The sequence below is a fragment of the Danio aesculapii genome, chromosome 11 (genome assembly GCF_903798145.1).
Source record: "Danio aesculapii chromosome 11, fDanAes4.1, whole genome shotgun sequence".
NCBI classification, from domain to species: Eukaryota; Metazoa; Chordata; class Actinopteri; order Cypriniformes; family Danionidae; genus Danio; species Danio aesculapii.
This window is the reverse complement of record NC_079445.1, coordinates 33,808,524-33,827,164: the sequence shown is the minus strand read 5'-3', so window position 1 is coordinate 33,827,164 and position 18,641 is coordinate 33,808,524. Positions and strand designations below refer to the sequence as shown.

Sequence of the window (18,641 nt, the reverse complement as noted above, 5' to 3'; positions counted from 1 at the left end):
TAGACATTGAGGTTGGCCTTACGTTGGGTTCTGATGTCAACCCAATTTTCATTTCCAAATAAAATGACGACTTTGGGGTACAACGCCAATCTGACGTCATGATGCCATTTTGATAATCACACAGTAAACATTAGTCATCTTCTCATCAGTAACATGCATCTGAACAGTCTCTTAGTCATTGCGTGTAAATATTTTGGATTATATTGGATTTTCTTGGATCCTTTCAATGCTTCAGAACAGTTTGCTGCAATTATAAATCGTCCATGTCTTAAGGTAGTTAATTATTATGCGATTTACCTTTCTTTTTTTTTTTTTTAGATTTTTATTTTTGGTCTTTTTGCCTTTATTAAGCGGATAGTACAGTTTTACAGACAGGAAGCGAAGTGAGAGAGAGAGAGGGGGTAGGGACGGGAAATGTCCACAAGCCGGGATTCGAACTTGGGACGCCCTGAAGTGCTACTGCACCATGTGTCAGTGCGCTAACCACTAGGCTATTGCACTGACTCGATTTACCTTTCTATGTGGATTTGATTGGACAGGAATCACAGGACTGATTTTTATAATCCCCATAGACAAGAAAAAATAAAAGTAGTGACTGCAGGTTGAAGGAACGTAATGGAGTAAAAGTACCAGTACAGCACTAAAAATGTACTTAAGGGAAAGTAAAAGTACATATTTTTAAAACTACTTAGTAAATTAACATTTCTGAGAAAAATTACAGTAATTTGAGTACTTTTTAACAAAAACGAATTTGTTACTTTAGATCACTGTTGGTGTCCATGTAAATGAACTCATTGGGTAGGTTACTTTAAATATAGGTTACAGATTACAAGTTACCCTACTTAAATTGACTTCATTAAGTAATGTAACTGATTACAATTGATCACTTGTTGATTTATCTCTCACAAATGTTTTAAACTGATAATTATTTTCATTAGAAACCTTACAGTAGAACTGAACACAGGCTACTGCCAGGCTTTCAAAACATTTTCTCACTTAATTTACAGTTATGATCATTTAATTTTAAAGAACAGCCACCACAAAACCCGACTTTAGCATGTCTTTTCACTTTGAGATATAGTTCTGAGTGTTCTGAACAATTAATTGAATAGATAAGATACTGTTTTTGAAATAGAATATTTGCAGAGCTATGACAAGAAAATAACACTGGCATCTTATAATCCCTCAGAAAAACAGTCAGTACTCCAAATAGTAAGAAATAGTTTGCTCTGATCTGCATCCTAAATACTAATATTACTCATTATATAATAGCTAATATGAATATACACAACCACCCCTGTAATAGATTGTACCATTGTGAATGCATAATCGCGTCAATTAATCTAAGCTGATAGACATTACACTTGGTCACACTTTACTTTGATGGTCCGTTTGTTGAATTAAGTTACAATGCATCTACATGCCAACTAATTCACATTGAATTATAAGTAGACTGTTAGGTTGGGGTTAGGGTTAGTGTAAGTTGACATGTGCTTGTAAAGTTTCTTGTAGTCATTTAAATGTCTGTTGAAGGAGCAGTATCAACAGATATGAACCAGACAGTCTACTAATACTCAAATGGACCATCAAAATAAAGTGTTACTGTTCACTTTTCTTCTTTGTTTCTACATATAGCCTAAAAGTAAAGTAAAATGCGATGCATAGTCTGTACCTACGGTAAATATGTTGCATTGATAAATTAATGTTATTTAATTTGATTAACTGATTAACTGTAACTTGTATTACACCAAATAACATTACGAAAAAGTTGAACCCCCTGATAGTCAATGTATAATTCACAGCCTGCATAAAGCCTAATAAAAAGAACAAAAACATGTTCTATTATGTGTCCTTTTGTGCTAATTCAACCAATAGAACCAATCAAAAGCAACAGAACAGCCTTAATTAATAACTAAACCTTTAAAAGACATCATGTACATCAAAAACAGGCCAGAGTCCTTCATATAAAAATCAGTCCACATACTTTCACAAGGAATTCAGTAAAGGTTTTTTGGCAAAGGTCTTAAAGCTTTGGCTATAAAAAAAGAAATGAATGAAAAGTCTTACATATAGCCCCTTTATTTATCTACACTGACACTTAATCAATGTACATATCCAAAAATGTATTCACGAATGAAATGCTATAGCTCCTACAAATCTCACCGCTGTAAACCTGAGCAGAGTTTTGTGGTCCTCCAGAGAGCAAGAGGAGCAGCCGGGCCTGGCTGAGCCGCAGGAGCAGGTTAATGGGGTCTGGGTCATGTGAGAGCGCGACTGAAAACAGCAGCCCTTCCTGATTCCATGTGCGAAACTGAAGGCGAACAGAAAGACTCTCTGTACTGTAATCTGCAGGGAGCGCCAGGAAACTGTCTGTGGAACTGAGGAACGTCACTGCGACTGAGGAGGACTCCGAGCAGGAGAACGTCACGTTGCCCTTAATAAAGAAAAGAGAGGGAAGGAAACAATAAAAGAGTGTCTTGGAGTGCAGAATTGAAAAATGAAAGGACAATGAAAAGCAAAACTGAGGAAAAAAAGATGAACACAGTAAGTGAATTATTGAAGTAATAGCTGGTGGAGTAATAGCTTTTACCTTAGCTTACACTATATAAATTCAGCATTTCTCAAACTGGGGACTGTAGACCCCTGAAGGTGTCTCAAATGGTTTTTGCCAAAGAAATCGTTAACAAAAACGTCATTTAAAAAAATTAAATAAAACTGCAGACAATAAACCAATTTTCCAGAGGCTCTGTAAGGTTCTGTAAGCATTTTTCTTTAATAAAGAAATTTAACACCCTTAGACCATGCCTTAGAAGCTGTTTTGAGAACATGTTTTGAAATAGTTAAGCCAGGTACAAATGTCCACACAAGAAAAAAAAATCATGTAATTTATTTCTGTCACTATCACCAATGATTCAGGCTTTGCAGATCACTGGAAAACATGCATTATCACTCGGGCTATAATTCTGACACCATATGAACTACAACTCCCTTCAGGCACTACACACACACCTGTTCCAGTTCTTCATTGATTGTGCACACACACACAGCTGGGAGCTGCTCAAGGAAATATTACTCAGACTTTGACTGATCACATTGTCACACACATTGCTGAGTCTGTTTGGGTCATACCATGAAACATTGCAAAGCATTTTCCTGGTTTAGTCTCTCCGTGTTTGACCTTTGCCCTGTTTTCTTGTTTAGGTTGTCTGCCACCTGTATCAACCCATTGCCTGTGACCTGACTACGCTTCTGGATTTCCTTGTATGTACCCGTTTATAGACCATTTTCTGTTTAATAAATTGCATGTGGATCCCCAACTCCAATGTCATCGTCCCTCTGTTCCAATCTCAGACTATTTTACTCATACAGAAACATTTATCTAAAAAACAATTAAATGCGAGTTTAAAACTCATTTTTACAAATAATTCATTAAAGCTAGATTATATTTAAATGTATTAGTGTATAACAAGTATATGTTAATAAGTATTATATTTGAAAATAACAGAATATTGTACCAAAACTAGTCTATATTGAACTTGAAAAATGTTAATCTGGTCTTCATAGTTGTGAAAAATAAGTCTGATACCAATGCCAGTTTACTGTATAACCAGAATACCAATAATAATCCAAAACAAATTTTTTTTACATAAGGTGAAAAAAAAATTAAGCAGCATTAAGTTTCTGTCCAAATTGAAAACCTTTTATAACAAGAAGTTCAGCTTGTATTATTTAAAATATTCGCTACTTTCGTGACCTTCAAGTGCTTTAAACGGATCTAAAAGATCCACGATTTTACAACATCCAAGTATAAATCAATACCTCTCAATTTTAGTGCTGATACCAACCCAGACTAATTCTGAAAACATACCGCTATATACATTTCTGGAAAGTGGCAAATACGACCCAGGAACTAAGTTCAGTTTTTGTTTTCGCGAATCCACCAGAGGCCGCTGTTTAAGCTTTTTCAGATCTCATTCAGATCTCGCCATTCGCGGATGCTCTTCCTGCGTAAATCCACCAGAGGCCGGTGTCTACCAACTGACTGACCCACCCTCCTCCTTCCCTAATCTTAACCAATACTGTTTTCAAAAGCATGATTGACCCACCCACCCACTTCCCTAAATCCAACTGACAGTTTTAAAAAAGCAATCCAGAAAAGGAAAAGCCTTCGCCTGATTTTTACCACATTTTCAGATTTTACCACATTCTCACCCTGCTATTTACTTGTTTATTTATATTTGGCTTCTGTTTTTGTTTTACCCGCTTTCTGGAACTGTTCTTCACCAGACTCGAACCCCATCATCATGGTCAACTCCTGTCTGCATCTCAAATTTGCCAACATACATGGCGAGCTAACTGGACTAACTGGTAACAGCGAGAAAGCAGTCCATAGGGAGGTAAGCGCGAAGCTGGTAAGCGCGAAAGGGAACTGAGTTCTACCGCACTGTAGTATTAGTTTTAAAATAAAATGCTGCCATACGTACACCTGGCTACATAATTCACAATCTACAGAAATGTATATAGGGCTACATTTTCAAAATGAGCCTATGTTGTCTGATACATGTACATTTCCTATTTCTAACACAAGCATTAAAGCCGATTGTTGGCACAAATGAAGGTGTGCTGTTTTGTTGACCAGTGTGATGTTTTAAAAGTGTAACCTACAATAAAATAGCTTATAGTTGCTGCACAAAAAAACATGTATTTTAATCTGCAGTCTGTTAATTAGAATTAACAATGATGATTATAATATCAAGGGAGTCCTGCAGGCTTAAATTACATTGTTCTGCAACAATTCATTCAATAAAAAGTAGCTCCAGCTCCCCATGAACATCATTCATTCGGTAACATGTGGAGCTTCTTATTCAGCATGTGCTGTAGAGAAAAGAGGATCTTTATCTTAAAATGCCTCTGACAAGAGGGAGGGAAAAACAAAATGAAGATCACTATGTGACATTGCTCTTCCTTATTTTCCTGTCTGTGATAAGTGTATTAAACCACCCGGAGAGCGCGCGAGAGAAATGGACAAGACGAGAGACTTCACAGCCTGTTAATTAGAGAAAGAGAGCTCTTTTATGGTGCGATGCACACAACTTCACACAACTGCAATACACACTGAGCTACTGTAATTTGCCAAGTGACATGGTTGTAAATTGCACCGGATATAAATGCATGTTGTGCGAATGAAGTTGTTTAAGTGGCAACACTACAAAAACGTCAACAAAGCGTGGTCTCACATTGACTTGTGAAAAGCAAGATTTCAAATCACAACTTTGACAGTGAGTGGGATTTGATGGTCTTTAAACAAACAAGCTAAGGTGCCGTTTGATTCTTACAATAGACGGGCATGTTGAAAAGTGTTATTTACGGTTTCACTTGTAATTGCGATTGTGATTGTTCTTCTAACTTACCACGGTATAAATCTGTGGCTTTCGTCTCTTTGCCATGTCGATGACATTGACGCCGTTGTAGTTGAGGTTCTCTATGCAGCCATGGAAATTTTCATGAAGAAAAGTCCCAGGTTTGCCAGGCAAAGGTATTCCCCCGAAACTGAGCTTGAATAAGGCCATGCAAACACAGAAACACACACACACGCAAACAAACACACAAAGCAAACACATATCCCAGAGATCAGTAACAATACTGTTTGTATAGCAGACAAGAGACTACTTTGACCTGTTTTTATTCATGAATTACAACTATTTATTGTGTAAATACTGAGAGCATTTGAAGCAATTGTCTATCCGAGTTTTAATAGTGATATTGGTGCACTTTCCCTAGTTATTTTGAGTGCTGCACCCAGACACTAATGGTACAAAGTATCAAATGGGCACTCACAATCTCCATGAGAAAATTGTATATTTTGCTGCCCTTGTCAAGATTGGAAGATTAAAAAAAAAAAAAAAAAAAAAAACAAGGGATAGAAAAAAGGAAAGGAAGAGAAGTGGTAAATATTTCAGCTGTTTGCAAAGAGGTTAATCTATAATAAATGGTATCAATTTTCCTTGAGTATTGAAGCCATTAATCATTTAAGCGGGAATGAGTAAAAAGACCAAAAAGAACAGAGGATGTGCATTCTCATGTTTGAAATAATCACTTATACACACAAACGAATAAATGGGGGAATAGTGGAGGTTAAAGAAATAAAGAACTGAAGGTGAAAAGAGAAAGAAAAATGGGTTACGAGGGTTTTGTAAGAAAATTAGACAAAAAAAGTGTTTGGACTGTTAGTGAATGCGTCTATGAATCTATTTTTAAAAACAAACAATTAGACCAGTCACGATATATCTATTTTATGTCGTACAATAGATTGCACCAAAATGTATTGCGTTAATAGCATAATAATGCAAGTACACTTCCAAAGAACATATAATCTTTTATTCTCAAAAACATTTAATTATAGTCATTTTAACAATTTAATTAGGCATTGGAATCAGAATGTGAAAATGTATCTACTAAACCAATAAAAATAATAATGTTAACCAAAAAGTAAAACGTAAAAACAACTGAAAAAAGTAACAGATCTGGCATGAAAATATACTACAGTAAATTATAATAAATACTATAGTGTTTTTTAACCATTTTTTTTGTATGGATGATATGTATTGCAACACCAAAAATGATTGAGGTCATGGCCATGTGTTGTGTAATAATTCGATATATTGATTATTGTGACAGGCCTATAAACATTCATTCATTCATTCATTCATTTTCTTTTCGGCTTAGTCCCTTTATTAATCCGGGGTCACCACAGTGGAATGAACCGCCAACTTATCCAGCACGTTTTACGCAGCGCATGCCCTTCCAGCCGCAACCCATCTCTGGGAAAGGCCTATAAACAATACTGCATTAAAATGATTTATTTTTTAAATGAAAGAAAAATGTTGAATTTTTTTCCTCAAAATTTGTTCTAAAATATGCATTACAGAACAAAAAATAACTTTAACATTGATAACAATAAATATGCAAAAAAAAAAACATTTTAGACTAGTTTATAAAAACATTGTGAGAATATTACGTGACGTTGAAGCACTGGAGTAATTCCTGCTGAAAATTCAGCTTTGAATCACAGCAATAAAGTACATCTTATAATATATTACAAAATAGGGTTGCACAGTTTATGGGTACTACGGTAGTATTGCGATACTATGGCTCAAATTTACAGGCTGTGCCACTGTAGTTTGTAAACTGTAATATCGTCATTAATGGTTTATCTACAATACAAAATGTTGCATGTAGAAAAAGTCACTAAAACGCTCACACGTTTGTGCAACAATAGATTATTTTATTCGAATAGTCTGTGGAGCCCTCTGTTGCAAACTGTGTAGAATTTGTGTCTTTTATGGTAGCCTATTGCATGTTTTCAAATACTGCAGTTCGAATGCACATCTGAATCGGTTCTCTTCTTGTTCGGTTTTATTTGAATGTATTTTTTGTTAGTCAGTTATCTACAAAATAAACAAAAAGAATGAATAAATTTTAGGTAAACTGAGGTGCAAATAATACTTTTTGGCCTTAAGGGAATTATGAATTAAATTCAAGTAGGCTTATTATAACAAATATAGTTTCTGACAATTTCTTTATAATTTGACTTAGGAATTACAGTATCGCAATACTACCTGGGATCATACTTTAGCTGTATCATAAGATTAATTATTGGTATCACTACAACCCTATTAGAAAACAGTTGTTTTAAATAGTAATGCTGATTTTGCAGTGTTTTTGATTTAATAAATGCAGAATTTGTTAGCATAAGAGATGTATTTTAAAAACAAAACCACAAAACAACAAAAAAAAAATACCTTATAGATTCCAACAAACTTCTGATGCCTTTGTGTGTTTCTATAGTTTACATCAATACGGTTGATGAGATGACAGGAATCATTGACTTTGTTCTCTGTGGTACTTTGTTTCAGGCTTTCATAAGTTTGCAGTGACAGTGATTGAATAAAATGTTTTGAAACTTGGTTTCAGATAACAAGGGAGTGGGATATATTTATGCATGTCACAGTAATAGATCTTGTTCTTTTTTCTTATTGTTTTGACAAGGATTTCTTTTTAAACATTTCTTTGTAGTCATACTTTCTATTATCTAAACCAATAACATACATAACTTAGGGATGGAAACTAATTAATTACGAACTCAGATTTACAGAAATGTATACACAGATCTCACCTCATAGTCTATCTCCAGGGTGTCCTCTTGTCCTAGACTACGGAAGTGTTGAGTGTGTCCATCTACGGTAAAGTTGACGTGTTTGTTAAAGCGCTCAATCTGAACAGAGTGCCAGTGGTGGTCATCCAGGAGGCTTCCTAACATGACAGATGATGAGCGACCACCAGACTGGGGCTTGGCATCATCTGTACAGAGAAAGACACTAGAAACATAGACTGGAGAACAGCCAAGCAGTTTAGCAAAGGCAGACATTTGCATCATATATCCTGTCCTGTCTATTCCTTCATCTGTCCATCTATCCATCTACACCTTTGTCCACTATCTATCAAATTAAGTATCCATATATCTGTCCATCACTCTTACTGTCCGTCCATCCATCCATCCATCCATCCATCCATCCATCCATCCATCCATCCATCCATCCATCCATCCATCCATCCATCCATCCATCCACATCTTTGTCCATCACTGTCTATCTGTCCATTTATTCATCCATCTATCAAATGAAGTATTCATATATCTGTCCATCACTCTGTCCGTCTGTCCATCCATCCATCCATCCATACCTTTGTCCACCATCTATCAAATTAAGTATCCATATATCTGTCCATCACTCTTACTGTCCGTCCGTCCATCCGTCCATCCATCCATCCATCCATCCATCCATCCATCCATCCATCCATCCATATCTTTGTCCATCACTGTCTATCTGTCCATTTATTCATCCAATTATCAAATGAAGTATTCATATATCTGTCCATCACTCTGTCCGTCTGTCCATCCATCCATCCATACCTTTGTCCATCATTGTCTATCTGTCCATTCATACATTTATCAATTGAAGAATACACATATATGTCCATCACTAACTATCCATTCATCTGCCCATCCATCCATCCATCCATCAAACTGCCTATCCATCCATCCATCCATCCATCTGTCTGTTTGTTAATTTGTCTGTCCATCCGTCCATCCATCCATCCATCCTTCCATCCATCCATTTGTCTATCCATTCATTTGTTTGTCTGTCTGTCCATCCATCCATTCATCCATCCATATATTCATCCATTCATCCACTAATCCATCCATTCCTGTCCATCCCTCTGTATGTCCATCCATCCATCCATACCTTAGTCCATAACGGTCTATCTGTCCATTCACTCTTCCATTCATCCATACTTCCATCTGTTCGTTCGTCTGTCCGTCCATCCATCCATCCTTCCACTAATCCATCCACATTTCCATTTATCCATCCATACCTTAGTCAATCACTGTCTATCTGTCCATCCTTCCTTCCATCCATCCATCCATCTATCCGTCTGTCTGTCTGTCTGTCCATCCATCCTTCCACCAATCCATCCATCCTTCCATACCTACCTTTGTCCAACACTGTCTATCTGTTCAATCATTCATCCATCTGTCAATTGAAGTATTCATATATCTGTCCATCACTCTAATTATCCATCCATCCATCCATCCATCCATCCATCCATCCATCCATCCCTTTGTTCATCACTATCTGACCATTCATCCATCTATCAATTGAAGTATCTATATACTGAAGTATCCATATAATTCAATTGTCCATCACTCTAACTGTCTGTTTATCCATCCATCCATCCATCCATACCTTTGTTCATCACTATCTGACCATTCATCCATCTATCAATTGAAGTATCTATATACTGAAGTATCCATATAATTCAATTGTCCATCACTCTAACTGTCTGTTTATCCATCCATCCATCCATCCATCCTTCCCTCCATCCATCCATCCATTTATCCATCCATCCATCCATCCATCCATCCATCCATCCATCCATCCATCCATCTGTTCATCCATCCATCCATCATAGTCTCTGTTAATTCATCTACCTAATGATCAAACTATCCATATATCTGTCCATCCCTCTAACTGTACTTCCATCCATCCACCCATTAATACACATAACTGCCTTCACATCTATCTATCTATATCCATTTGTGCAGGAGGATGAATAAAAGGATAAAAGGTCATTTCGAATAATACAAGATGAGACTCTTGAGGAATTTCCTACTCCTTGGGGGAGGGAAAATAAATCCACTTCATTCTTATTCTTGCTTCTCTAATGTCCTGCCCTTCTCTTCCACTCACCTAAATTGAGATGCAAAATGAGTCTTCCTCTCTGAAGCTCCAGAGTCACAAAATCTCCTCTCTGTCCCTCTCCATGAACCAGAACGCCTTCTGCCTGATGACTCCTGAATCTCAGGGATATCACGTCTTTCACTGTGCTGGTGGACTTCTGGTTGAACCGGTAGAGTAAGGCACTGCGACCGTCAAAGTCTGCCACGTCGGACTCTGAGGAGGACAGAAAGATGATCAAAGAGAATGTGAGAGGACCCTCCGCTCTGTGCACTTTCTCTGACCTTCCCACATCTGTCTGCTCTGGTACTTCCTGTTGACTTAAAAATTAAGCGGAGCTGAATATTTAAAGGCAGCTAACTTCTTCAAATCTTAAAGGGATAGTTCACACAAAAACAAAAATTCTGTATTTATTTACAAATCCTTAGTTTGTTCAAGACCAATTTGAGTTTGCTGCTAGCCCATTGACTTCCATAGTATTTCTACCTACTTTGAAAGCAACCAGCATTTTTCAAAATATCTTTATCGTTCACTAGAAGAAAGAAATGTATAAAGGTTTAAAATCACATGAGGGAGAGTAAATGATCAGACAATTTTAATTTATGGGTGAACAATCAATCCAAATATGTTATACAATATCCTAATACAAACTAATGGATCATACATTTTTGATATGATTCCGGAAATGGTGTTTGTCTGCGTCCAATTTTTTACACATATTGTTAAGGATAAAAAAAAACAACAACTAAAAACACACAACATAACGTCTTAAGGGGGTAGTTCACCAAAAATTAAAAACCTCAGGCAATCCAAGACATAGATAAATCCTTTTTTCTTCTGCAGAACATTAAAGAATAGTTTAGCTGAATTAACCGAAGTCATATCAAAACTTAAATTTGCAAAATGGCATTAATACCTGAGGCTCCTGAAGATAGAAGGAGTTCTAATGAAGCAACACAATTAATATATGCAAGAAATATAATATTAACAATAATATTAATACTATTTACACTGTTATTACTTTTAATCCACATTTTGGTAAACTGTTCTGAGAATGTTCACAACAATCTGGAGAGCAAACCTCCTTTTGCAGAATTATTGACATCAAATGTTGAAAATCTGTTAGGTCAGTCTTCTCAATTGAGAACGCACATTCACTTTAAAACCTAACAGTCAACTTTATCAAATGAAGTGAGTGTAGTTAACTCAAAATTTACTAAAAGTAAAAAAACTACTCATTTGAAAAGTTCACAGTACTCATATAGATTAGTTTTTTAACTCAAATGGTTGTGGCAATTGGTTTCCTCAAACAGTTTAAGTTGCCTTAAATTATTGAGTTTTACAGTACTCAGTAGGTTTGAGTTCTCTTCATTTATTGGGTTTTACTATGTTAAAATTGCATCTTTTACTCAAATGCATTAAGTTCACAGTACGCATTTGGATTCATTTTTGAACTTAAATGGTTTGTTGCAATCAGTTTCCTCAAATGGTTTGAGTTACCTTAACTTTTTGGATTTTACAGTAAAGTAATGCTCATCAGTGTATCATCTAGAGCCATGAGTATTCTTATTTTTTCAATAAACATATTCTTTTTTACTTAAATATCTGGTAGTTGTTGGTGAATCCCCCCAAAAACAATGTTTTTTAAGAAAAATCATAATACTTAATATTTTACTGAAGAAAAAACAACCCACATCTGGCATGAGGCTTGAGTAAAAGTATCTCTTTGAAATATTTAAGCGCATGGAAAAATGTTTGACAATTTGGTTCATGTACGGTAGGTATGTGATAAAAACAAAGCGAAACACTGGCTCAGAAAAAAAGAAGCAGCAGAAAAATATAAATAAAAAAATTCAAATGCAATACATCACTTACTATATGTACAGCCATAGACCTCTAGCCGTAGACCCATTCCTCCTCTCGGGCTTCCCTCTATAGGCAGAAGACGCATATATCGAGTTCTGATTGAGTGAGGGAGTTTGTGTTGGACCACTGTGTCTGTGTCACTGTTTCCTGTAAATGTCTGTAAATATACACACACAACAATTTTGGTCAGACAGGCCTTAAATGATATATTTTAGGTTTGGGGTCAGTAAGAAATTTTAAAATCTTTTTTAACCCTTTAACAGGCATCATAACCACCTGGTTGACCTTTTATTCATAGGTTATCATTATTACTTTAATTGCTTTTTACTATTTATCAGAGTTGTGTCAGTTTATTATTCAATACAAGATGTGGGCCAAAAAAAATATATATATTTTTAAGAGTCACATTTATTTAATTAAAATATAATACATGCTAACATTTTTGAAGCCAACACTCCCAGTAATGTCACACGATACCTCAGGAATCAATCTTATATTCTTCTTTTGTGTGTAAGAAAAAAAAAAGTATAATTATTACTGTGCTTTATTTATTTTTTATTCTTTGATTCAAAGAACTTTTAATGAACAGCACTAAATTGACATTCAGGAACATATTTCAAAACTTATTTGAACGTGTTTTTAAACTATTTTGTTACATTATAAAAAAAATTATTATCATTAGTGCTGGCCAAAGATTAACTGCATCCAAAATAAATATAGTTGTGTGTATTATATATTTATTTTGTATATGTGATAGACACACATACATAGGAACAAACTATACAAAACAATTTCGTTACATAGACATTTTAATTTATAAATCATTTGTATCATTCATTCATTGCCTTTCTTTTCAGCTTATTCCTTTATTAATCCGGGGTCGCCACAGCGGAATGAACAGCCAACTTATACAGCACATGTTTTTACGCAATGGATGCCCTTCCAGCCGCAACCCAGCACTGGAAAACATCCATCCAGAAATGCCAACTGGCCCAGCTGGGACTCAAACTAGCAACCTTCTTGCTGTGAGGCAACAGTGCTAACCACTGAGCCACCATGCCACCATTCTTAATACAATAAAGTTAAAATTACTTAAATTAAGTCAATAAGTTTGCACACTTCAATTAAGTAAACATTTTTACTTCATACTTAATAATTTTACATTATTGACAGTGCTAACCACTGAGCCACTGTGCCACCCCTCATTGACAAACAACTAATTTGCTAATTTCCCTCCATACAGTATAGGAGAAGATTGAACCACAATAAATTTCGGTAACACTTTATTTTGATGGTCCTTTTGAGTATTAGTAGACTGTCTGCTTAAAATCTGTTGATACTGCTCCTTCAACAGACATTAAACTGACAAGAAGAAACTTCGCAGGTACTTGTCATCTTACACTAACCCTAACCCCAACCTAAGAGTCTACTTATAATCTAATGAGAATTAGTTGGAATGTAGATGCATTGTAAATTAAATTCAACGAAACGGACCATCAACATAGTGTTTCAATTACAACCTAAATTTACAACCTAAATTTCAATTACGCTATCTGACCAACAAAGTTGTCAACAAAATGCTGGGCAAAATACATGTGTTTTTAACATGGTTCAATGAAAGTTTATTAGAGGCTCTTCAAGAACAGCTGCCATGCTAAAAAGGCCCTGCAGACACCATTTAGCATTCAACGCTCTGTACGCTGCAAACATTATATTACCACAAATTACCCTCTCTAAGCTGGTTTCTTTGCTCCCCAGCGATGATGAAATGAGACTAAATGATTTTCTGATGAGTTCTGACCTTCTCGCTCTTTCAACTGTGTGCTGATTCATCTCTGCTAGGCTGTTTTGTTTTGTCATTTTTATTAAAGGATTCTTGAAAATAAATCACTCCTGGAGCTTGTCGAGGGGAAGTTGCCAAATGATTTTTTGGAATATGGCGACCGCTCTGTTTGTCTTTCACTAAGCTAACGCATGCCGACAGCATACAAACCAGAATAAACTCATTTCCTTCATCTTGTCTACATCATTAAAGTTGATGAAAGATCAAGGGTGTGATGAAACAATTGGAAACTATGAAAAAAACTTAGAGGGAGAAGTCTCCTTTTTTTCTTAGGAGAGGGTGACTGAAATGTTTGCTCATTGGCAAGTGAGATTTAGACTTTTGCATATAAACTGTGAACATGAATAAACCTCTTAATAATGGTTGAAAATCATCCAGAGCAAGTGAAATGTGTTGTAAAAGAGCAGGATATTAAGAAAAAGTGTGAATGGCCTTATTCAATGATTAAGTTTTAATTACTGAAATAAAATAAATAATGCCGTAACTTAAAAAAGTGAAGTCAGCATAGCTCATATATTTATTTATTTGATATTTCTAACACTTAATTAGAAGTACAATGTGACTGATTTGAATCTCTTTGTGGTCTGGTGTCTTTGAGGCTGTTGGACTTGACATTAATAATTCATTTAATGAGAAAACAACCAAGGACAAAAACTTCACAATGCATTGAATACAAAGAGGAAATGGGAAATAAGCTAAGATGGAATGATTTATATGTAACAGCACAACCATTCTCAGCATTATTACGGCCAACAATCACTCCCAGACATCATCACACGAGAGCATTATTAAGAATTCTTATTTATTTTCTTCAAATCCTACATTAAATTTCTATTGTGATTTTCTTAAATTTGACCTTTTCATAATAGCTTCTGAAAAAGACAGTCCTGGATTCCACGCAAACAATTTGTGTTGGGACAACAAGTAGTAATTAAGTTAGCTTATTTGTTTTTACAAACACAAGTAAATTGTACATAATACAATTAAGTTGTTCACACACACAAAAAAAAAACTCAAGAATTGTGTTGCTTTAGCTATTTTTAAATAAACAGCAAACAATTTTCTTTCTTAACTTTTCTCTTTTGTCAGATGGGTTCAGGAAGTACCTCTGTCCTGCTGTGCTTCAGCAAAATTCAGCATCACAAGCAAAATGACCACCTTGTGTCATATAACATTGATCGACCAATCAGAGCAGTTGTCAAGGCACAATTTCAAGGGCAACTAATAAGTAAGTTAAACACTACTGTTTAAGTTTTGATGTCAAAACTTGGTATTTTAAGTAATGTCAATTTATATTAACTGAATATCTTTAGTAATGACAACAGCAGGATTTACAGTGTGTAATAAAATAAAATAGCACAGGTAAAAAGTATTTAACACATGAAGAAAGAGAGGTGTAGAAAGGCAGTGAAAGCCCAGACAGCAGCTGAAATCTCTCTACAGTTTTCAGCAACCCTCTATCCTCCTTCATTGTAAATGAATTTAGCTGCTTCATTCCAACATCTACATTATCAGGATGATGATGTAACCAGGGTGGACATTTCAGCAAGACAATGATCCAAAACGCAGCCAAGGAATCTCTCAAATGCTTTCAGAGAAAGAAAACCAAGCTTTAGAATGGCCCAGCCAATCACCTGACTTGAATGCAATAGAAAATCTAATAGATCAGATTTGACAGACGAGACCCACAGAACCATCAAGATTTTTATACACTGTTAAAGTCTTTGAAAACTCACACCTAAGCAATGCATGTGACTTCGTTCTCAACATGAGAGGCGTCTTTAAGCTGCCGTCACCAAAGAAAAAGCCTTTTATATAAAGTATTAAATACATTTCAGTAGTACATATAACATCTGATTTTTTTGTTTTATTTTTGTCTGTATAGTTTTTTTTGTGCCTAAATTTGGTTCAATTCCATGTAAACAGCTTCTTAAGAAATATTATTTCCAAGAAAAAACGTGACATGTTCAATACTTATTTCCCCTACTGTAATTTTACATGCTGAAAGACTGTGTTTGAATAAGCTACTGGATATGCATTTAGTTGTAGATATTTCCCAAATGACTTCCATAGTTTCATCTCCATTGTACTCACACATTTACATGGAAGACTAAGCATGAAAAAAAAAAAAACTGGTGCAAAGTGAAAGTTTTATCCATAATTCAGCAATGCTCCATGTATGTTTAATGCAGAGAAAAAGTGAGTAATACAATGCTTTTTTGAACTTCCCCCCAACATCCCAATGGACAATGACGGGAAAACTTCATTTACAAGTGATTCACCTTTTCAACCCAAGGATGAAGACCTAGGTGTTTAATCCCTATACCGAACAATAGGTTTAGCTTTTATGCATTCATTCAGGGTAGGTAAAGCAAGAGGAAAAAAGAAAGAGAGAGAGAAAAGTACAATAGCTTTTCAAAGACATCTGTTAGTGAGATACACAAAGCTGGAAGAACGAAAGCAACACACTGTAAAAATCACTCCAAGAAATTTAAATTAAATTCTTAAGCCTTGAGTTAAGCTATTAAAAAAGATGATGGTACTTCGTTTAACATGCAACAAAGAGTCTGCATACTTGAATCTACTCGATGCTGGTTTTTGGATATTAAATACATTCAAGTTGGTATAAAGGAAAATCAAATCAACCCTCTTTTTGTTTTATGCAGGCTTTGCAAACTGATTTGAATATATTATAAAACTATGCAGCTTGATTGCATAACAGCAAGTTACTTTAGAGTGTAAATACAACTGGAAAACTGTGAAAAACACTAAATGCCCAAGTGCATACATGTATGTTCTTTTAGTGCATACATGTTTTTTTAAATGTGAAAGAACTTATTTCATTTCATTAATTACAGTGCACTGTAGTTAATTAAATGAATTGAGTTCTTTTAACTTACATGTTTATTAAAAGTTCATTGAACTTAATAGAAACAAATTACGTGAACTCAGAATTAGTTAACATATCCATGCAGATTTTTAGCATGTGTCAGACTGGAAAATAGATGCAAACAATTGAATTGTTATTGTGTGTTTTTTAACATGATTAACATAGGGAGACATAATTTAGACTTTAGTTGTGTTATGTTGGGATTTATAAAGGTTTCTGTAAAAGTTAAATTGTAAACTCTATTAACTCAGATTACAGGTCCAGTTAAGTCAACAAATCTTAAATTGTCTAAGTAAATGAGACTCAATTTAAGCGTGGAATATTTGTAATATATTAGTAAAAAATACATTCATTTTCCTTCGGTTTAGTCCATTATTTATCAGGGGTCACCACAGTGGAATGAACCTGCAACTATTCCAGCATTTGTTTTACACAGCGGATGCCCTTCAGGCCACAACCCAGTATGGGAAACACCCATCCACACACACACTCATACACTACAGCCAATTTAGTTTATTCAATTCACATATAAAGCTTGTCTTTGGACTGTGGGGGAAACCGGAGCACCCAGAGGAAACCCACATGAACACGGGGAGAACATGCAATCTCCACAAAGAAACGCCAACTGGCCCAGAAGGGACTCGAATCAGTGACCTTCTTGCTGTGAGGCGACAGTACTAACCACTGAGCCACCACCATGCCGCTCATTCTTAATACAATAAAGTTCATTAATTTTCCTTCGGCTTAGTCCCTTATTTATCAGGGGTCACCACAGAGGAATGAACCGCCAACTATTCCAACATATGTTTTAGGCAGCGGATGCCCTTCCAGCCGCAACCCAGCACTGGGAAACACCCATACACAAATTTTCTCTCACATTAATACACTATGACCAACTTAGTTTATTCAATTCACTTAGAGGGCATATCTGTGGACTGTGGGGGGAAATTGGAGAACTTGGAGGAAACCCACACAAACACAGAGAGAACAAGCAAACTCTGCATAGAAACGCCAACTGGACCTGCTGGGACTCGAACCAGCAACCTTTTGAGTCCCCGTAATGCAATAAAGTTAAATACAATAAGGTTAAAAATTACTTAATTGAATGAATGCAATAAGTTTGCACACTTCAAACCAAGCAAATTTATCTTTAAATGAAAGTTGCTTTTATTTACTCAACTAGTTTATAATTGCAGCCTTAGTTAACTCTTTCCAAACTTTGACTTGTTCAACTACAGTAAAATAAATAAAAATAAAATAAATAACACTATAACATGCATCACAGTTTGAATAAAGCAGCATAAGATCACGGTGGTCCCGTAACGTTAACTTATTACTGAAAATGAAATGACCTGTCTACACATTACACTGTTTATTCTTCTTATTTTGCAAAAGCACACACTTTTGATGTTAATGTGAGTGTACACAAATAAAGTAGACGCCAGATTAGACTTATATATTGCTCTTATCTGTATGATCCAAAGTGTAATTTAAGTTCTTTTTGGCGTTATCAGGAGAAGACACCTCAAACCGTGTGTTCGCGGTCTTCGACCCCAGAGGGTTAATTATGTGAGCTTAAAAATAAACTTAATGTATTTGTCACCATGTAATGATTATACTAGTGTCATAAATGTGAGTAGGTTTACTTTTTAATTAATACTTTTTACTTTTACTTAAAATTTGAATATTTTTTTGAATTACTAACAGGGTCGCTGGTTCGAGTCCCGGCTGGGTCAGTTGGCAT

General features: G+C 35.4%; 1 protein-coding gene across 1 annotated transcript in view; it reads right to left on the bottom strand.

The window, feature by feature from the left end:
* Positions 1-18,641, bottom strand: part of cntnap5l (contactin associated protein family member 5 like) — a 132,730-nt gene that overhangs the window by 40,241 nt on the left and 73,848 nt on the right. The window contains exons 4-8 of the mRNA XM_056468417.1: positions 12,174-12,321; positions 10,311-10,514; positions 8,177-8,361; positions 5,412-5,555; positions 2,164-2,434 (exon numbers count right to left, since the gene is read on the bottom strand). Of these exons, the coding sequence (XP_056324392.1) occupies positions 2,164-2,434; positions 5,412-5,555; positions 8,177-8,361; positions 10,311-10,514; positions 12,174-12,321 (952 nt within the window). The remainder of the gene's footprint in view (positions 1-2,163; positions 2,435-5,411; positions 5,556-8,176; positions 8,362-10,310; positions 10,515-12,173; positions 12,322-18,641) is intronic.